This window comes from Balaenoptera musculus, chromosome 16 (genome assembly GCF_009873245.2).
Source record: "Balaenoptera musculus isolate JJ_BM4_2016_0621 chromosome 16, mBalMus1.pri.v3, whole genome shotgun sequence".
In the NCBI taxonomy this organism is placed as follows: Eukaryota; Metazoa; Chordata; class Mammalia; order Artiodactyla; family Balaenopteridae; genus Balaenoptera; species Balaenoptera musculus.
This window is the reverse complement of record NC_045800.1, coordinates 9,060,763-9,083,016: the sequence shown is the minus strand read 5'-3', so window position 1 is coordinate 9,083,016 and position 22,254 is coordinate 9,060,763. Positions and strand designations below refer to the sequence as shown.

The 22,254-nt window shown below is 40.0% G+C and overlaps 1 protein-coding gene across 2 annotated transcripts; it reads right to left on the bottom strand.

The window, feature by feature from the left end:
• Positions 1-5,697: 5,697 nt before the first annotated feature.
• Positions 5,698-22,210, bottom strand: C16H10orf88 (chromosome 16 C10orf88 homolog). 2 transcript variants are annotated; one of them, XM_036829482.1, is made up of 6 exons: positions 21,891-22,210; positions 20,909-21,112; positions 20,015-20,087; positions 17,696-17,902; positions 11,025-11,479; positions 5,698-7,265 (listed from the first exon to the last, which is right to left on the bottom strand). In XM_036829482.1, the coding sequence occupies exons 1-6, from the start codon at positions 22,052-22,054 to the stop codon at positions 7,031-7,033; spliced, it is 1,338 nt and encodes a 445-aa protein (XP_036685377.1). In that variant the 5' UTR covers positions 22,055-22,210; the 3' UTR covers positions 5,698-7,030. The 2 variants fall into 2 exon arrangements, with proteins under 2 accessions (XP_036685377.1, XP_036685378.1); XM_036829483.1 differs by lacking the exon at positions 21,891-22,210 and adding an exon at positions 21,210-21,638.
• Positions 22,211-22,254: the final 44 nt, after the last annotated feature.

Below are 22,254 nucleotides of genomic sequence, written 5' to 3'. Positions count from 1 at the left end.
AGAAATGGGGAGATTAAAAATAGTCTTACACTTAAGAGTTCAATTATAGACGACTTTATGTTAGCTACACAATGAAATAATACAGAGCCATTTACTAGGATTCAAGCATATATGCTCATTGACATTGCAAGATTTTCATACTTTATAGTTAAAAGGGTTACAAAAATGAAAGTTGAATAGGATACCTGTTCTAAGTCAAGTGTATATGATTTAAGGTACTCATACCCAGCCAATCTAGTAACATTAAATGAGGAGACTCCAGATACAGACAAGAAAGCTTAGATTTGTTTCTCCCTGCTCCTCTCTGCAAAGAATAACTGTAATACCTGAGGTAAAAAACAAAAGAAAACACAACAAAGGTCAAACGAAGGAGAACTGTGAAAGCTGGAAAGAGGAAAGCAAACTGGTTAGGGACCCTAGGCCTGGATGAGCAATATAGCCTCAGGACAGAAGAAGGTAGCCCAGGCCCGATGTTCTCCAACTCTGAATCCAGCAACAGAGGGTGGCTCTGGAGGGTTCATTCTCCCTGGATTTAATGCGAGCCCTGCTGACAAGCCCAGGCTAGCCCAGTGGCAAGGCGGACAGTGTGGGAGCCCCCTGACAGTCAGTGGCTAGTGGAAGTGGGCCCAAGATTCCCTTCTCACACCTAGATGCACCAAATGGCTCTAGCCTGGAGAATCTCCTGCTCCTTCAGGCAGCACTGCTGGGGGTTTGGGAGCCCCAGTGGCACCAAAAAAACTAAGCAGATCAAAGTAGCACTGAAAAGCCTCTGAACATTAAATTGTCATCGGGACCTCATCCCACGAAAATAGGCCAGGATCTGCATTCTAAACCTAAGCCAGGTGACTACCTGATAAAAAAGATTTAAATAGGACCTAGAGTCTCCTAACATAATAGCCAAAAGATTCAGGATTCAATGGAAAATCACCTGGCAGACCAAGAACCAGAGAAGTAACACCTGAATGAGAAGAGACCATGAATTGATGCTAACAGCAAGATGAATCAAATGCTGGAATTTATCCAAAAAGAATTGAAGACAGCATCCTACAAAGCCTTCGGTAATCAATACCAAATCTTCCTGAAATAATGACAATATTGAAATTTCAGCAAAGAAAGGGAAACTACAACAAAAGAACCAAATAGATATGATACAACTAAGAAGTACATTAACAGAAATTAAAAAACAAAACAAAAGAAAAACACCTCACTGGAAGGGTTCAGTAGCAGATGGAAATGACAGGACCAAATCAGCGAACTTGAGGACAGAACAAGAGAATTTAATAATCTGAACAAAAATTAACAAAGCCTCAGGGACCTTTGGGACCATAACAAAAGATCCAACATTTATGTTATCAGAGTCTTAGGAAAGAAGAGAGAGAATGGGGATGAGGTTTTGAAGAAATAATAGCTAAAAACTTCCCAAATTTGGCAAAAGACAGATTCAAGCTGAGAAAATCCTGAACAGGATAAAGCCAAGAAAATCCACGGCAAGACACATTCTAAATTAAACTTCTGAAAACTAAAGACAAAGAAACAAACTTGAAAGCAGCTAGAAACAACGCATTACCTACAGAGGAACACCAATTCACATGACAACGGACTTCTTTCTTGTTTGTAACCATGGAGGCCAGAAGAAAGTAGTACATGACATTTTTCCAAGTGCTGAATGAAAACAACTGTTAAATTCTGTATCTGGCAAAACTATCATTCAGGAATGGAGGAAAAAGGACATTCTCGGATGAAGAAAAACTAAAAGAATTTGTCCTGAAAAGATCTACCCCTTAAAGGACGGTTAAAGGAAAAGAAAGTAAAAATAGCTGACATACCTTTCTGAACAGGTGACATTCCAGCAGAGGCCTAGAAAAACGGGGGAGCAAAGCGAGGAGGTGTATTCCAGGCAAAGAAAATAGTAACAGAATCCCAAGGCTGCAACGGGTTTGGTGTGTTCAAGGGACAAGAAAAGGGCCACTGTGGCTAGTGGGATGCATCCAGGGGAGAGGTGGCAGGAGATGGAGTTGGAAAAATTAGCCAAGGACAAAATCTTATGGGGGTTTAAAGCTCTTAGTAGAAAGTCTAGATTTTTTTCCTGCCTGTTATAGAACACCTTTGGAGGGTGTCAGTGGGGTTTTAGCAAGGAACCCATGCAATCTGGCTGCAGAGCCTGTGCTTTTAAACATAGACCAGCGGTTCTCAAACTGAGCACGCATCCACATCAGCTGGAGGGCTTGATGAACCATGGATGGCTGGGCCCAGCCCCAGAGCTTCTGAGTCAGTATTGTGAGGTAGGGCCTGAAAATCTGCATTTCAAGTAGGTTCCCTGGGTATGCTGCTGCTGCTGCTTCCGGAACCAGACTCAAGAATGACTGCTCAATATAATTGACTTTGAATGTGACTTCCCTATAGCACCTAAGATGGAAGAGAGGAGGGACTTTCAAATGTACTGGAATAGTAATGATATTAAGAACCACGTATGTCACTCTTGCTATTTACTTATTAAATATTTATTTATTTATTTATTTATTGGCTGTGTCAGGTCTCAGTTGCGGCACATGGGATCTTTCGTTGCAGTGGGCAAGCTTCTCTCTAGTTGGGGCCAATGGGCTCCAGAGTGCACGGGCCCAGTAGTCGCAGCACTCGGGCTTAGTTGCCCCGCGGCATGTGGGATCTTAGTTCCCTGACCAGGGATCGAACGGGCGTCTCCTGCATTGCAAGATGGATTCTTAACCACTGGGCCACCAGGGAAGTCCCACTCTTGCTACTTAAGAAGATAGAGAACAGAAGAGTAGAAAGAGGGAGGGAAAAATTTAACATTTACTGGATATCTCCTATATACTAGGCCTGTGCTAGGCAAGTCATATAAACTTCATACAAGAGAATGAAGTAGGCTGTGATATCTCCAATCTTACAGAAGAGAAAACTGAGGCCAAGAAAGGTAAAAGCCACTCATCCAAAGTTACACAGCAGGAATAACTAAGATGGAAAGAGAATTCAGGTTTTTCTATCCTTGCGTTTTTTTCTCTAAGTCATCTTGGAAATATGGTCTCTGAGGGCACTTGGAGAGAAAATGTCAAAATGGTAAAAAACTGAAATCCTGGGCTGCTGTCCAATGCAGGGCATGGGACTGTCCTTAAGGAGAAAGTAGTGGGACTTCCCTGGTGGTCCAGTGGTTAAGATTTTGCACTTCCACTGCAGGGGGGCGTGGGTTCAATCCCTGGTCAGGGAAATAAGATCCCACAAGCCGCACATGCTGTGCATGGCACAGCCAAAAAAAAAAAAAAAAGAAGGAGGAAGTAGTGATGTGAGGAAAGGAAGGGACAACTAGGAAGATGCTGTAGTTGCTTTACCTTGAGAGAGGTGGCCATGGAAGAGGAGTCACTTCTCCTTTCAACAGCCTTGGATTTCAAATGTCAAAGGGGATCAGTTCCAAGTAAGAAGGTTCTATACCAAAACCCACATGGGCACGGGGAACAGAGAATGGAAGTAAGGGGAAGGAAAGGAGTCCTGGATTCCAGGCCCATCTTCCCCACTTACTTGATAGAATGGCTGGCAAAGCAGTTCAGCTCCCTGAGCCTGTTGCTTCTTCTCGAAAGTGAAAAGATAATGAATAATGTGTGGTGTGACAATGGCAGTGGTGGCTATTAGTGTCTGAGAGGTTTCAGTGAGAACAGAGGTGTCACCACTTTGTAAACTGTGATGCCAATGTGAGCAGTTGATCCCTTTGATGGTGCCTCTTCTCCAACCACAGATGTGTTCCGTTCACAGGCTTGATCCAGATGGAAAGTGTGAAAGTGAAAACATTAAGTTTTTGATGGAACCTTCACCAAGGGGTCTCTGCTGGGCCCCACCAAAGATTGATTCATTGGTTTTGGGGTAAAGCTCATGAGTTTGCCTTTCTAACCAGCTCCCAGGTAAGGCAGATGGGAGGGGCTGATCAGACGGCTCTGTGTCGAGGTGTGCTATGATAGAGACCAGAGCCAACTTCCCAAGCTCAGCCTGTTATCTAAATAATAATAACCCCGAGATCTTTTGAAATGCCTATTCAGGGACCACTTCTCCCTCTGGTGTGATTTGTTAGATTGTGATTTGTTAAACCTTCATGTTTAACAAGTTCCCCAGGTGATTCTGACAGAGACTGGAGAGCAAATGAAGAGCAACACCGACTTACTTTGTCAGGCAATCAGATGTTACATGGCTGTACATTCACAGCACCCAAAGCAGAATGCCAAGAAATTCTGCACGTGAGGTCACGAGCAAAGCTCCACTCCTTTCTGAGGCCCAGAGCGAATCATGTCACCCTCCTGCTTGACAAGCCACTGATTATTTGGTGCTAACAAATCCCAAGTGGAGCAGTGATGGTTTTCTCAGGCCAGACCCAGGCTACCTTTTCAAGCCTTTCCTCTACCTGACATGCGTCATATGCTTGAGCCAATCTAAACTGTTTTACTTGCCCCTAAAAAGAGCCTTCTGTGTTGTTTTTTCATGTTTCATGTGTCCAGTCGCTTGCTGAGGAACGGAGAGACCAAGGGCAGCTCATGAAGGCTGCACCTCAGCTAAGCTTTGAACAGTAGTGTGATTTAGGGCAGGAAGAGGTGGGGATCAGTGCAGGAGGACTCTCGTCTGCCGGAAGCAACAGCTTGAGGAGACTTGGGAAGAAAGGACGGGCTGCAACGCAGGTCACGTGGTGGTGGCCAGTGAGCCTGGAAAGCTAGGCTGGGGCTAAGTGAGGAAGAGCCTCCGGTGGTCGTCTCTGTTTATGAGCCTCGTGGCAGCAGCACGCAAACGCACTCCTTGCCCTGAACCTAAAAGGATCAAAGTCCAGTGATGATAGAGGGATGAAAACCTTAATATGCTACCACAGGAAAGACAGAGATGAATTAATACTCAAAGGGGAGGCAATGTGGAAATTAAAATACGTAACCTGTATCTTTTTTTATTTTTATAAATTTATTTATTTATTTATTTTTGGCTGCGTTGCATCTTCGTTGCTGCGCGCGGGCTTTCTCTAGTTGCAGAGAGCGGGGGCTACTCTTCATTGCAGTGCGCAGGCTTCTTATTGCAGTGGCTTCTCTTGCTGTGGAGCACGGGCTATAGGCGTGCGGGCTCAGTAGTTGTGGCTCGCGGGTTCTAGAGCGCAGGATCAGTAGTTATAGCGCACGGGCTTAGTTGTCCACGGCATGTGGGATCTTCCCGGACCAGGGCTGGAACCTGTGTCCCCTGCACTGGCAGGCGGATTCTTTACCACTGCGCCACCAGGGAAGCCCCCCGTAACCTGTATCTTGATTTAATTTTTGATCACCCACACACCCCTTGCAGCCACCTCAAACTGCAGTGGTTACCCTGACACCTCTGAAGGTGCATTTGCCAGCCCTGATTTCCCAGACTTGACTTACTGGGTGTGCCACATACAAGGGGAGAAAAGTTACAAGAAAAAAAAGACTTAATAGAGATTTTGTACATACTGTGGTCTGCTCCTCCTATCTGAGCAAATTCAGGCAGTACTTTCTTAGGTGATAATAATTTTAATAAAGCAATTATATATACATACGTATAGCAATTTGTAAGTATAAGAAAATCAATACCTATGAATCTCTAATATATATAAAATGTAATTTAGGTTTTTATTAACATGGAGAAATTAAGAAATGGATGATCAGGAATTAAAGCTCATCTGAATTATTCTACTACTATAATCATGAATATTGTATTTATTTTAATTACTTTAGAAAACATAGCATAGGTGTTCTAGTTATAATTATATTAAAGCAATTTGTGAATCAAAGAACAGACCACAATAATCAGAAATTGTATAAACTATTAATGAAAGGGTTCAGCTTTAAATGAGACACATTTCTCCTGAGTGCTGAAAGAAATGCTACCTAATGGCTACATATGTTGTTAATACATTAGGAAAAGACTGATAAAAGTAATATACAAGTCCTCATGTCCCTAAGGTCAGAATGATTAATAAATGAACACACTTTATATTAGTTTTCACTTCAAAGAACTAAATTCATCAAAATACAACATACTAAATGAGTGTAAACCATCCTTTTTCATCTTAAATATTAGATGAAAAAAAATATTTTTATTTGTTTAAGATAAGTACTTTCCAGAGTGGATGCATTTATTTTTTAGATGCAAATATATCACCTTACAACACATATACAATAGGTATAATTTCTGAAAATCATGTCTGCCAGAGAGAACTGCAATCTCCTTGATTTATATGCCTTAATCCTTCAATGCAGAACCTCAGCATTTCACACTTCAATCAGAAAAGGGCTCTGGAAAGAAGAACCTGTATCAGCTCAGAAAAGGAGAGAATTCCTTCTACTTTCTGAGTTGATGGAGATCAAACAAGATGACTTCTCTCATTTTACATCAAACATAAAATCTAAAGTAATAATCCTAACAAAGAATAGGTCAGTTCTAATTTTTACTTTTCTATCCATAACTACAGTGTAACAGAACACAAAATGGCCCCAATGTAAACCAATTTTACACATGCCAAATATCACATCTAATTTTTTATCTGAAATAATAAAAAAGGTAATATGGTGATCTGAAATTAAAGGGTGCAAGCCTTAAGTACCCAGTTTTCTAAGAACGATCAATTAGAAAAAGAAAAAATATCAATGAAGTATTCTAAGCATTTTTTATACCCGTAAAACATAAGGTCTTTCTAAAAATTAAGAGTATTCCAATCAAACACATATAAACTACCAACTGATGAAAAGCATTAGAAATCCTTAAAAAATTTGAAAACTTTAAGCAACCCAGAGGTATATCTGAATTTCTTATAAAAGTGAAAAATATGAAAAACAAAAATAATTTCTGACCCTATCATGTTAACTCTTAGTGTACAGGACGAGATTTACAGTTAACAGTACAGTTAAAATGAACACTGAGGTTGCTTTATGTAAGTAAACGGTGATCCTCAAATGACATTAAATAGTTGCTTTGACTTTTGGGGTTTGGATTTGTAATAAATATGTAATAAATATCTGTAGTACTTTGAACATGTTCAGTGCTATCTTTCTCCATTTGAAAGTCTTTCTCCAGAGTCATAATGTCTTAGAGGCATGCCAGAGGGTGGGGAGTTGGGACTTTGCAGCAAGTCCACTAACAAAGCAATCTTATTATCTATGTGCTCCTGGAGTTTATATATTCGCTGATCAATGTAGTCCACAAGTTTCTTTTCCATCAGTTCCATATTTTTAGAAAGAATCTTTTCCAAGTAGGAACAAATGGATTGCTCTTCCATTCTAAAAGTAAATTTAAAAAATAATAATGTAACAATTTTCCCTAATATTATAACAAAAACAACCAAACTAGTACGATAAAGCAGCCAACACACATTGCTGAAATCTGTCTCCACAACTATACTGTCTCCTTACAATATATTTCCAGGTTCTAAAATACACACTCAACAGGTGACCACGATCCTGAATGCCCAAAGCATTCTTACTTCTTCAATTCTTTAAACATTTAAGCATACAATTGAAATGAGAATATAAAAATGAAGATGATGGAATTTCTACCCTCAAAGAATGGCTCTTTAGAAAGGGTCCTTTTGATTTTGAGCTCCAAATCTAAAGTAATCTTGCAAAATTTTTTTAAGGTTTTCCAAGTACTTCCCCCAGCAACTGTACAATTTAAATAGTTTTTTTCTTTTTTAATCCATACAACTTTATTAAATTACTGGAAGCTTCTATGAACAACTGTGTACAGGCTTTTGTGTGGACAGATGTTTTCATTCCTCTGGGATGAATGCCCAGGAGCACAACTGTACGTTCAGTTATTAGAAACTGCCGAAATAGTTTTTAGAGTGGCTGTACCATTTTAAAACCTCACAGGATTTAAAATGAGAGATCCAGTTTCTCCACATCCTCATCAGTATTTGCTATCGTTACCACTTTTAAACTTTTTATTTTAGCCATAACTGTATAGTGGTATATTGTGGTTTTAATATGCATTTCCTTAATAGCCATGAGGTCAATCGCACATCTTTTCATGTGCTTATTTGCTTTTTGTACATCCTCTCTGATAAAATGTCTCTTTAGGTCTTTTGCCCATGTTCTAATTGGATTTTTTTAATGTTGAGTTTTGACAGTTCTTTCTATATTTTAGATATGTCATTTGTTGGATACATAATTTGCAAATATTTTCCCCCACTTTGTAATTTGTATTTTATTCCTCTTAACAGAGTCGTTCACAGGGCAAAAGTTTTACATTTTCATGGCATCCAATATATCAAATTTTCTATTACCTTGCTTTTGGTGTCATATCTAAGAAGTCTTGTCTTAGGTCACCAAAGATTGTCCCCTATGTATTATTAGAAAAGTTTTATAGCTTTATGTTTTACATTTAAGTCTACGATCCATTTTGAGTTAATTTTTGTATAAGGTATGAGGTTTGGGTCATGGTTCACTTTTTACCCTTTGGATATCCAATTGCTCCAGCACCATGTGTTAAAAAGACTATTCTTCCTTTATTGAATTGCTGTTGCACCTCTGTCAAAAATCAGTTGAGCATATTCATGTGGGTCTATTTCTTTTCATTTCATTTAATTATTTATTTTTATTTTTGGCTGAGTTGGGTCTTCATTGCTGCACGCGGGCTTTCTCTAATTGTGGTGAGTGGGGGCTACTCTTTGTTGTGGTGCGTGGGCTTCTCATTGCGATGGCTTTTCTTGTCGCAGAGCATGGGCTCTAGGCGTGTGGGCTTCAGTAGTTGTGGCACACAGGCTCAGTAGTTGTGGCTTGCAGGCTATAGAGCGCAGGCTCAGTAGTTGTGGCGCACGGGCTTAGTTGCTCCATGGCATGTGGGATAGTCCCGGACCAGGGCTTGAATCCGTGTCCCCTGCATCGGCAGGCAGATTCTAAACGACTGTGCCACCAGGGAAGTCCATGTGTGGGTCTATTTCTGAGCTCTCTATTACGTCCCATTGACCTATGTGTCTGTCCCTCTGCCATCACTACATCATCTTGAATACTCTCACTACATAAGACTTGACACTGGGAAGACTGATTCCTCCCACTTCATTCTTTTATTTTTTTTAATAAATTTATTTTATTTTATTTATTTTTGGCTGCGTTGGGTCTTTGTTGCTGCGCATGGGCTTTTCTCTGGTTGTGGCAAGCAGGGGCTACTCTTCGTCACGGTGCGCAGGCTTCTCATTGCGGTGGCTTCTCTTGTTGCGGAGCACGGGCTCTAGGCACATGGGCTTCAGTAGTTGCAGCACACGGGCTTAGTTGCTCTGCGGCATGTGGGATTTTCCCGGACCAGGGCTCGAGCCCGTGTCCCCTGCATTGGCAGGTGGATTCTTAACCACTGTGCTACCAGGGAAGCCCTCATTCTTCTTTTTCAAAGCTGTTTTAGCTATTCTACCTCTTTTGCTTTTCATATAATTTTTAAAATAATCCTGTCTATGTCTACAAAGTATTGTGGTGGAACTTCAGTATGCATTACATTAAGTCTTCATATCAATGGGGAGAATTGACAACTTTACTATGTATGAAATTGAATTTGTAATTTAAAAGTTCCCAGGAAAGAAATATCCAGGCCCAGCTGGTTTCCTTAGAGACTTCTACCAAACAGTTTAAGAAGAAATAATACTAATTTTACACAATCTCTTCTAAGACATGGAACTCATTTTATGAGGCCAGTATTACCCTCATAGAAAACCAGGCAAAGACAGTACAGGAAAAATACAGACCAGTATCTTTAATGAATTAGACACAAGAATACTCAAAAAAATATTAGCAAATCAGATCCAGCATTGTGTAAAAAAGAATTACAGCCCACAACTAAGTGGGATTTATTCTAGGTATACAAGGCAGGTTCAGTTTTTGAAATTAATGTAATTCACTATATGAACAGACTACAGAAGAAAATTCAGGATCATATGAATGGCCATAGGAGAAATATGTGACAAAATCCTATACCCATCTATGATGAAAGAAACTCTCAGGTAACTAGGAACCAAGGAACACTAAGCCTCACGGTCCCTGAGCAATCTGACTTCTTTCCACCTTTTATAGTCTTTGTATGTTTGCTGTATTATGTCCAGGGATTATATTGGTAAAGTGGGGGATCTAAGAGAAATAGGGACATTCCATCTCAGCTGGACCCAGAAGCAGTTTTTAAATGTTTAGGTTTTTTTCTTTGGGTTTTATTGTTTGTTTGTTTTGTTTTGCCACATCACAAGTTGACACTGATGTAGACTATCAACTATTAAAGACTATTGTTATCTTTCCTTGTCCTGCCCAAGTAAGAACCACTTTTTTTTCAATAACTTATTAAACTCCTCAAATTTCAACGCTATTAGAGACATTAAGAAAATTTCAACCAATACAACTACCTCATTTTACATGGGAATAAAGTCTAAACCAAAAAATTTAAACAGTAAGGCAAAATAGTTAAGCTAGAACTATGATTAGAGTCCTGAATTCCAGTCTAGTGCAAAATTTGGACACATTACATCTATATAAAGGATGGGGAACATACTAAACACTTAGCCACCCCTCAATCAAAGCAGGACTGGAAAAAATTGGAATTATGAGATCAGGGGATAAGGGCCTGTACACTAGAAGTAATTTAGAGCTGAAAAATGTTTGGATGACTCCAAAATTAGCCTAGGTCACACATGATCTACAAAGGAAATCTGTTACAATGGCTCAATTCATACAATCAGGCAAAAAATGTACATATCATGGTCACCACAGCTCCTCTCAATTCATGCGGACAACTCTCTACTCTGACCCTATCTGCTGCTTGTACCCCTTCCATCAGATGCCTGAGAAGTGCTCGACACCTCCAGTTTTACACACTTCTTTCAAAGCAATCCATCCTACTCTGCTGAGTATTTCTTTCCTACAGTGTGTTAATGGTGAAATGTAAAAGCTGCTAAAATCCTCTCTGGAAACATTTTCAGGCAGTAGTTATTGAAACAAACCTGAGTTCCTCCACCTGCCTCCCCCCTCCTGCCCCTAATCTAAACCACACTTGTCTTAAATACTTACGTAACACCAACAGTGCCTTCGCCGGGCTTGGTGATGCTTTCCTGCCACTTGGTGTTGGGTCCCACACGGAGATGGTTCACTTGACTACACAGATTCTGCAGAAAAGGCAGCAACTCAGAGTTAGGTATATGTGAGTTGTCACTTGCTTTCTTTGGTAAGAAAGAAGATACTGCATTCTTAAGATCATTCTCAGGAAGAGAATGGTTTTGTGGCACAATTTTACACTCTTGGAGGCTTGTCACATTTCCTCCACCAGCTGGCTGTGTACTTTTATCAACGTAAGCTTTTAAGTCTTCAGTCATGTTTCCAGATGTCAATCCAGTTCTGGAAGGGAAAGGTGTGGAGGATGACTTGTTGAAGGTGCCTGAAGCAGATGATGACTGCAGTCCCATCATGTGCTTGTATCCAGCGCTCCCCAAAACTGACTGAAGCTGCTCTCCAATGGGAACACAATTCTAAGCAAGGTAAATAAGAAAATGTTATTATTAACATGAATGATAATGACAGGTAACCTCTGGAGTAACTCAGAGTCAGGCAACGTGCCTTCTTTCATCTGATCCTCAAAGCTTTCACATGGAGTAGGCTATAGCTACTATCCCAATATTAAGTTAGGAGACCAAGACTAAAGTTAACTCGGCCAAGGTAACACAGCTGGTCAGTGGCAGAAGCAGGACTGGAACCCAGGCCATCGAACTCCAGAGTCAGGACTTCTCATCATTTCACTAGTTTTGCTAAGGAAAATATTCAAATAAACACAAGCATACTTAGTAAAATTGCATGGGCGTATTTTAATGTTTCCACTACCAAGGCCTCCTTAATATATGGTAATAAAATGTAGTATTCTCAGCTGAGTCACAGTAATTGATAACTTTCATAGAATTAAAAATCATCTGCCCATTGTCACATATGGTAAGCCAACCTAAGGATATGCAACTTATTTTCATTGGAAGATAGACCAGATAGTTACATCCTTAAAGTATGATGTTATATGAGTACTTCTGTGACATTTTCAATGACTAAAACGAGCTACCTTTTGGCTAAGTCTGCCTTAATAATTTGTAGGGTAATGATTATGTTTTGTGGCCTCAACTCAACCGGCTATGCTATATTATTTCCTGAGAAGACTCAGGTTCACCTTTGAGAGCAGGTTACACTGTCTCCTATCCAGGGCCATGTTCTTGCTATGCTCTTCTATTTTTCCACAAGAGAAAAGCAAAACTACCTCTAGCCTATCTAACTGTTACGTTATACACCTCCATCCTAAATTCTAAACACAGAACTCTACCAGGGATTCTTATAGGGAATATCATCTCATACTTACTGTTGCTCAGTATCTAGTGAGAGAGACTGAGAAAAATATTACACAAGGTTAGGTGAAGACACTCAGTCCATATATTTTCTGGATATTCTAAAAAATGATTCTTGGATTAAGCCAGCCCCAAACTCATTCATTCAACAAATATTTACCAGAAATCTGCTCTGTGTTAGGTACTGTCTCAGGCACTGGTAATAAGCCAGTGAACAAAACAAATGAAAATCGCCTCTCTGTGGACACTACAATCTAGGGAGCAGGGAGAGACAAACAACAAAGAAAAAAAGAAAGAAAGACAATACATCCTGTGAATAGAGACGGTGATAAATACCTTAGGGAAAATATAGCAGGAAAGGGGAATGACGGGAGCAGGGACGTTGGTAGGTTGGGAACAACAAAGTCCCCACGGAACTTCTACTGAACTGCCTGTTGGAGAAACTCTATAAAGAAATCTTACCTTCTATTGAATGCAAGTTTTGAAAAAATCTTAAATTATTCCTAAAAACGAGGATTATACACAATTGTATTTATAAAATTTAAAAATTAGACAACTCTCCTTAGGTGAAAAGGAGCTTTACTCAGTCATAAAGGAAAAACTCAATTATTTTTGGTAGTGGCAAAATTTTGGTACTGCAAAAAACCTTTATGATAGAATATTGAAAATTCTACAAAACAGCAATCACATAAATAGTGGAATCAAAGTCAAAATTGTACACGACAATTAATTTGGCAGAAATTTTAATTAGAAAAATCCAAATGCAATTAAGACATTTGCTATATGAGTTTTTCTATTTTGATATACAGTAATATTTTGATTATTATAAGAAATTCACTGATTATAAAAATTAGTCATATTTTTCTCAGATAAAAGCTCTTAAAGTGATTATTTTTCACTTTGAATTAAATGTTAAGAAATTCACAGGTTAATCTATATGGCAGTGCAGTAAATGACCCAACCTTAGTTGCTGATGACTATTCTTCTACTTCTTTTGTTTGACTTTATTCAATTCTTAATTTTCTTGAGCTGTCATATGTTGCCTTGCAAGGCACCTCAAACCCTTTTAAAAGTAGGCAGAAGAATATGTATAAAATAATTCATATGTACTTACTGTTTAGGGTCCATGTCATATTTTATGTGAAAAAAAAAAATTACAGAGCAGCCTAAAAAAAACAGGAAAGCATTTATGTAGAATTGTGTCCACATACTTGTACATGTGTATACTTAATTTCATATATGTACACATATACTCCAGATTTTTGAAAAATTGTTTATCTCTGAACATCTTGTAGGATTTCTGAAGAGACTGTCTTTAACTTTTTTAATTATAAAGAATTTGAACAAGTATCACCTTGAAAATGCAAGAAAAAAGATCTTATTTTTTTAAGATGAAAAAGGTAAACAGTGAAAACCTTGAATAACTGGATATATTTTCTTTGAGAAAATGGGGCACAGCTTTCCCTCAGATAACACTAAATGACAACTATATGCCAGGCACTTTGATTCAGAATTCCTACTCAATTATTCTAAATTGCTAAAGCAAAAACAAATCAAAGTCAGCACATGTGAACTTCAAATACAAGGAAATAAGAAATCACTTTAAGAAACTTTCCAGAAAACAAGGAACCACAAGGCAAAGGTGAAGCAGGGAGTCTAGAAAGCTGTTCCCCAGGTCCTTTCTTTCCTCATCAGGACAGGCCCTGCCCCAATTAACATATGAAGGTTCCAAACAGTGTGTGGTTACACCCCTTCCATAGAAGGAGAGGCTCTGATCATGAAACATCCCTACTTTATTCTTAACAGATAGTTACAGAGCTTATGTGACACTTTCCAGGAAGACATTCCATGGATTCCTTGTTTGTGGACAAAAGCAATCCTAGAGAACCAGGTATATCCTGTGAGAATCATTCCATAAATATAGCCTCCCCACGAGAAAGACTTTAATTAATATGTTTCAGAGACGATTTAACAGGATCACCTCCTTTCTTCCCCAGGGGGTTTCCCAAATGTCCCCATAGATAATGATTTAGCACGTGTGTTGGGGGGTTACAACACACGTGCTGTTGGTTGGAGGACTTGTGTTTCTATACGACAGAAGATGCGACAAGGACACACACCACACTTAGGACTAGGATGAGAGCTGGGAGAGCACGCTTACAATACACCTTATGCACTTGTGAATGGACAGAAATTACACAGCAAAGAAAATGTATTGTTTTGGGAATTAAACAAAAAACCCTAAAGACATGGGCAAAAAACCCCACAAACTACTGTTCATGTCATTTCTTTTCCAGAGTCAAGGTTTTAAAACATAAAAATCAGTCCATGAACTGATTTTACTTAATTTATTAACCCTCTCCAATGTTTGCAAAATTTTCCACACACAAAAAATTTCTTCTGTTTTTAAATGTTTAATCTCTATGGCCACTGGATCCTTCCCCTCAAACATCTGTTCTTAAAATATGCTATGCATAAGACTCATCTGGCATTGCCTGTATAAAACAGGTGAGTCCTGGATCACATCCTCAGTGTTTCAGGTCACTGGTGAGGGCCAGGATTCTGCACTTTATAAACATTCCAAGGGATTCTGATACTGGCAGGTTCCTTATCTCTCTGATTTTTCAAACAACCCACTTAACCCTGGCTACCTCCACATTCTAACACCCATTTACTAACTAATCCCTCAAAATCTGGTTTCCATCTCATCACTATTCAAACTGACCCCCTGAAGATCTCCAAGGAGTACTTAGTTGATCATCCAAAGGGCATATATATTATATAAAATTTACTCGGAGCCATAAACTAGACAGACAGGTCCTCTTTGCACAAAGCTTATATTTTAAAGAGAGACACAGAACAACTCATAAACAAAAACAGGCAAGAAAGCGCTGATGAAAATATGATACAGATTTGGAGGAAAAGGCTAATATTTCAATCAGGGTGGTTAGGGAAGGTGTCATTCAAGATGGAACGTTTAAGATGAGGTTGAAATAACAAGAAAAAGGCAGACTTGCTGAGATCAGGAAGAGAGGATTCTGCCCAAAGAGAGCAGTTAAGGGGGCAAAGGTCCTGCGGTGGGAGCACGTCTGGATATTTGTGGAACACCCACATCAGAATGTCTAGAGTAAGGCATCTGAGGAGATGCAGCAGGAGATGAGGCTGAGGAGGTAACGAGGGCCCAGATCTTAGGTGAGAGCGTACGGAATCTGGATTAGTTCTGAGTGTCAAGGGGAGCAGTCAGGGGGCTTTGCACAGGGGAAGTCGAGTCTGCTTTACCCTCTGAGATCATTCTGGCTGCACTGCGGAGAGGGAGCACTGGAGCAGGAGGGCCAGGTAGGAACCTCCTGAGGTGTGGAGGTGAGGTAATAGTGCCAGCGGAAGAAGAGTATGGACCCTGTTCACTTTAAAGCTCTCCTTTCCATGCTTTCCAAGATCATCATCAACTCTCCTGTTCTCCTATGTCTGCCTGTTGATCCAACAATACTCGTCCTAAATTAATATTGGCAAATCTCAAGAAAGTTATATAAGTTTTAAAATTCATATTATTGGTTTTAAACTTTCATCCTGTGATCTTACCAGTATTATCGTTTAGATTGCAAACACGAAGAAATTTATCCTCAAAGAGAGGAAGCAATGCCAAATAACACAGAACTAATAGCTTTGAATCCAGGTCTCCTGACATCAGATCTCTTGCGACTCTTAAGCACTGCTGTGTCCTGCTCTTCTGGTTCCTTTTTCCTCTCCCCGTATTCTTAGCAAACGCACCTACTCTCCCAGGGTCTTCCTTCCTGGCTCCGGTCTCTCCCCTCACCCCCTTCCCCATCATCTACTAGGCATGCTCCTCCCAAACCTCCCTCCACTCCCCCAGCCCCACCTGTGCTTCCAAAGCCTCACATCATCACCCCAGGGCAAGTGTTATTCACATCTAGAACTCAACACTCCCAAATTAAACTCCTTTTTCCCCCAAGTCGCTTCCTCCCTGGGGTTCCATGTATATTATGGTATCACCATTTTCAAAACTTTAGTTTCACGTTTGATTCTGTTTTTCTCCCACAGAACCCATATTAAGTTAGTTGTCAAGTGCCAATGGCCCCACTGTTGTAGCCTCTCACAATCCAGCATCAGGTTACTCCTTCCAAATTTAGACTCTCATTAACTCTCCTCTGGATGACGGAAATAACAGAGCTGCTTTCCTTCTTGTAGCCTCACTTTCTGCCGATGCATCTTTCCTACTGACTCATCTTACACATAATAGCGGATTAAATTTATTAAAACAGAGCTAAAAAATACCCACAAACTCTATAACATCATTCAAAATCCTCTAAGATCCAGCCCCAATCTACTTGAAACTTCCCCTGTCACTTCTTCACTCCAGAGAAATGAACTTCTATTCATTTCCTAGCTACATCCTATTCCTTCCAGCACTGAAGATTTAATCCATACTGTTCTCTATCTCTCAAGTTGCATCCCTCCAAATTTACTTGCCTAATCCCACCCTTACTCTTTAAAGGCCTAGATAAAACGCTACTTCCTTTAATAAGCCTTTCTTAGCATTCCTCATCATTCCCCACTTAGATACCCTGACTCCCCTAATAAGACTATAAATAAAGATCCTTAAAGACAGGCTGATTTTTGAATCTTCGAAAGTAACCAAAACAGTGTCTTATTCTTCGAGAAGGAGCTTAATAAATGCTTGCTGAATGAATGAGCAAGAGAATTCATAGAAAACTGTGAAGTCTGTACCAAAAACATTTTTTTTGCAAGATGCTATTTTTACGTAAGTCACTAAAGGTAACAGTCAAATCAGTAATAAAAGTTGAGGGACTTCCCTAGTGGTGCAGTGGTTAAGAATCCGCCTGCCAATGCCGGGGACACAGGTTCGAGTTCTGGTCCGGGAAGATCCCACATGCCAAGGAGCAACTAAGCCCGTGCGCCACAACTACTAAGCCTATGCTCTACAGCCCACAAACCACAACTACTGAGCCCGCATGCCACAACTACTGAAGCCCCCATGCCTAGAGCCTGCACTCTGCAACAAGAGAGGCTACCACAATGAGAGGCCGAGCACCGCAATGAAGAGTGGCCCCTGCTCGCTGCAACTAGAGAAAGCCCACGCACAGCAGTGAAGACCCAACGCAGCCAAAATTAAATAAATTAATTAATTAATTAAATAACTTATTAAAAAATAATTAAAAATTTAAAAACTAAAAAAAAAAAAATAAGAATTCCGAACCAAAATAAATTGTTAAAAAAAAATAATAAAAGTTGAAAGGAAAAAATTTATGTCACCACATGTCTTTGTACGAATCCATTATTTAAAGAATTTTAATGGCATGTGGAAAGAAATCCATTTCTACTCACCTGCTGCTGGAATCTAACCATATTCATCAGTTGCTGAGCTCCAGGTGATAACTTTGACCCCAAGGACTCCATGATGGTTTGGACCCTTTCCAGGTCTATCCTTGATCCTAGAGCAGGACAGCCTGCTGAAGAATTTGCCGAAACTGGCCTCATGTGTACCACAACTTTACTGATGAACACACACTGCTTTTCACCAAAGGAGAGCAACTATTATAAAACAAAAGTTCAGGAAAATTAATAATGATAATAAAAACAACCGTTATTTAAGGTCACTTCTTGTTAATACTGAAGTAAGACTGAAGCATTCAAGAATCTGAAAATTAACTTCAAGTACATTTTTAAGTTTTCTCTAGTCATAGTCAGAAAAAGGCTAAAAAGTACTACATGAATTTAAAAAGTCTTACTGCAACTAAAAAATTAAGTGTAAATAATGTTTTACTTAATAGTTTAAGGAATTAAGGATAAACTATACCAATCTGAAACCTTAACATACTGAAACTTGCTATAATATTATTTAATACAAAATAAGACTCTCTAGAAACCCATGCAAAGTGTTTGCTGAAATACTAAATATAAGTCAGTATTTTAGAATTTAGAATGAATTCCAAAGGAATTCTAAGAGAATGTCCAGATGACTTAAGAGAGCGCAATAGTTTACATATAGAAAAGATGAGTTCACGATGATTTTCTAACTTGTGAAAAGAGTAAATAAAGGTCAAGCTTTGACCCTAGCTCTTCTGGCTTCTACCCCAGAAGCTCTTTCAATGCTTTATGCTTCTTCATGTTGTCCACGCTTCTAGAGCAAAAGACATTTCACATATGGTGTAGGACAACAAAGTAGCAAAGTGGAACGAAAACAGCATTTAGAATCAGAGAGACCTGAGTTCAGTGATGGCTCTGCCTGGGTGACCATGGGCAAATGCCAAACTTGAGTCAGGAGTAAAATGAGTTCACATGGTTGTTATGAGGATTATGTGTTAAAATTTCCAGTGTATATCACTGAGTAAGTGCTCAAACATATGCATCAGTAACTATTACTTTTAACTTACATATACTATTGGCCCAGAAGAAGCTTTCATACAAACCCAAGGATTTCCCTAAATGAAACACTCTTTCACTCCCTGGTACTTCCAAAGCACAGTTTTAAATACCATTCACCTTCACAGACACAACAAACCCATACCTCACACAAAGACACAGGCGAATACAGACCCATGATCTAAAAACTCAGTGCGGCACCAAAGATGTGACTGTCATCAACAAGTAAGTAAATACCTCATGAAATGTAAACACCCATTCCAACCTCCATATTATCCCTATTCTGCTTTTTAACCCCCAAGCCCTTCTCACTAGCGAATGTAGTACCTATTTTACACACTGAGTCAACCTATTGTATGTCTTTCCCACTATAATATTAGCAATGTGAGGGCTCCATTCCAATTTATTTCATAACTGCCAATTCCTAAATGCCAAGTACAGTATCTGGCATCAATACGCACTCCAACATTTGTTGGATGAATGAATCACCTTATTTAAATGACTTTAGAAGCTATTAGTATATACACCTAAAACAACATCATGGGATAATCAGTTCTGTGCTCTTCTGTAAGTAATAATCAGCATAGAATTTTAGAGATAAAAATAATTAATCCAAGATTTATTTTCCTTAGTCCCCTAATATTACCCATGAAGTAGGTCCAAACAGGTGAAGAAACTTGCCCAAGGTTATTCTGCTAGTCAGCAAGAGAGCTCACTTAATAGTCAGGGCTTATGACTTCCAGCTCCGTACCCCTTCCCTAGATCTGATGACATCAGTAAAGTTCACCTTAACAATATTTTTCATGCTGAAGACAGCAGTCCAAATCCCTTTAACTTTGTGGTGCCCTTGTCCGAAACGTCTCTAATTATATTCTATCTTTCTACATATTTTGGGAACAAAACTGCCTGTGCTTTTTTTTTGGCACCTAAGTATTATATAAAGATAAAAAATCTTTTAAACTTACGTATTATTGTAAATAAACTATACCTCGATTTAAAAAAAATTTTTTCATCACAGTTTTTCAAGGCTTAAAAGTAAAATACTACTGTATTATCAATAGTACATGTAATGACATTGCTATAAATAATAAATGTTCAAATTTTAAAAGAGGTTGACAATTTTTTAGAAAAGAATTCTTTTTACATGTTTACTAAGTATTTCTGAACTAAAACCAGGGACCAAGTTGGACTAACTACATTACTAAACCTACAGAAAATAAGTATATATAGTAGAAAAACAACTGTAGTTTTCAAATTAGTTAAAATTTAGGAATGACTTACCTTTATTTTACAAGCATGTGTGGAAGACTCCAATTTTAGATATTTTTTGTACAAAATAATCTTTTCAAGTTCACTAAAAATAAAAAAGATTTAATTTATAAAAAATTTCACACATTATCACTTTTAACAGTTACATTTAAAAATAAAAGTTTCCAGGACAATATTTAAATCCTTGGATTCAGTTTTCCTGGTGAGGCATAAATAGCTGGGACTTCCTACTGAAGTGCACTGGCTACAAAGACAACATCTGCCGCTTACTAGCTATATGAGAAAATGAAATTAGATATCAAATGTATGCTCATGCAGCACAGAGCACACTGTAAAGCTCAATAACATACCCGTTATATCCAACATGCGTGGTATATAAAACACTTCGTATTTTGATTCGTATTAAGGAGAGATTAGGTCAGAATCTTTGTAAGAAATCAGAAAAAAAAAATCAAGAAGTATAAAAATGGGTTAAGTATGCTGGTATGGCACAGTGTTGGACTCACACACTATGTGTAAAGAGTTTCCTACAGGAAAATGTTCAAAGTTCCAGACTGATAGACAACTTAATTTTTGGAAAACAGATCATTGTGAGTTAAAGAAAACAGACAAGAAACACTTACCAGAACTTCATCTGATCATAGTCTTCCACTAACTAGCTATGATCTTTTACCAACTTCTCTCTCTTCCACTAGCTCTCAATTTCCACGTTTATAAAAACAACTAGGCTGATCTAGACTGTCTTTAAGATCCCTAAAGGTCTAAACTTCTATGTCTGCTGGTATGTTTTTATCTTCTCTCCCCTAGTATCTGGCACCAATGTCAGAGAATCAATAAATATCACAAAAGGTCAAGAAAATAAAACACTACTTCAGAAGAACACTTCCACACGCATACGTCACAAACCTGTTATCCAGAACATTACAAACATTCTTGCCCCTACTGGTTCCACAGTACTCCTCTCCTGAGTATACTTCCATATTTCTTGCTGAACTTAAAATGCCAATAGAAACGATTTCTTCACCTCCAGGAGGGTCACATCTCAGGTAAAGGAAGCAGGGGTTTTCATCTTGGCTGTTCACGTTCCTTTGCAACATCACCAGATCCTGGCTGAAAAGAAAATGAAGACTATTATACAGTTCTCTGAACACTGTCATTAACCCACTTAATGGGCCACAGGGGTTGACATGTTATCCTATTCATTTACATTTGCATTTGCAGTCCAAGCGCCTTGCAAAGCACTGACGAAATGCTCAATACAGAATTCATAAGGAAATGATGCTTTAGACGTGAGGGCTCTCCACTCTCTTTTCCCTTGACTTCTGTAATACATTCTAAGCGACTTCCTATAATTGCCTGTCCAGTTAATGAAATATATGGACTGGGCAGCTAGTGTAAGTTAAAAAACAGTTCAGAAGTGGGGGTGGGGCGGGGTGCAGAATAGAATAAAGGACCAAAGTGTGCCATTTTCAAAACTAAGCTGATGAAGATTTTCGACATCTGGATTTTGTTTTTAATGCCTATTTTGGCCGACAGGAGGTTTTTGTTTCGGGATAGAAAGGCGGTTCTGGTCCCGACAGGGGGCCTCAGGAGCCGACGCGACGGACACAAGGGGGAAGGGGGTGAAATGCCGAGTCTTCAGGTCACCTGCCCCCCGTCCCCTGCGTCCGACGCTCACGCCGGAGTCGCCTCCTGTTTCCCGCGGGCCCGCCCCCACCCTCCCGCTACCCGGGACCTACCCCCTCGCCCTCGCCGCCCGCACAGACCCGTCACCGGCTCGGCTCTGGGCCCAGACCCCCTCCCCTCACGGCCCCCGCCTCCCCTCCCGGCTCCCCTAGGAGCGTGGCTGGCACCGAGCACAACCCCAGTCCCCGCCGGCCCGGCGCACCCGGTGGCAGGCGGCGCCAGCAGCTCCTCCCAGTCGGCGTCCCGGGCGCCGAGACCAGACCGGGTGAGATTGAGACTCTGGGCCAGGGCTCCGCACGCGGCATCCCAGGAAGAGGCCAGCGTCGGGCGGCGGGTCAGTGGCGGCTCTACGGTCTCGGTCTCCATCTGGCCACCTACACGCCAGGCCAGCTCCGGAACCTCTCTTACAGCTCTTTAATTTCCGCCAGACTGAGGGACTGTAAAGGAACAGAGCAACTTCCGCCTCGTCCGGCGCAAACCCCAGAGCCGCCGCTTCTCGCCGGGGTCGGAGGAGACCAGCTACTGTAAACACGCATGCGCGCGCCGGCCGGTTTGGGCGGAGCGTT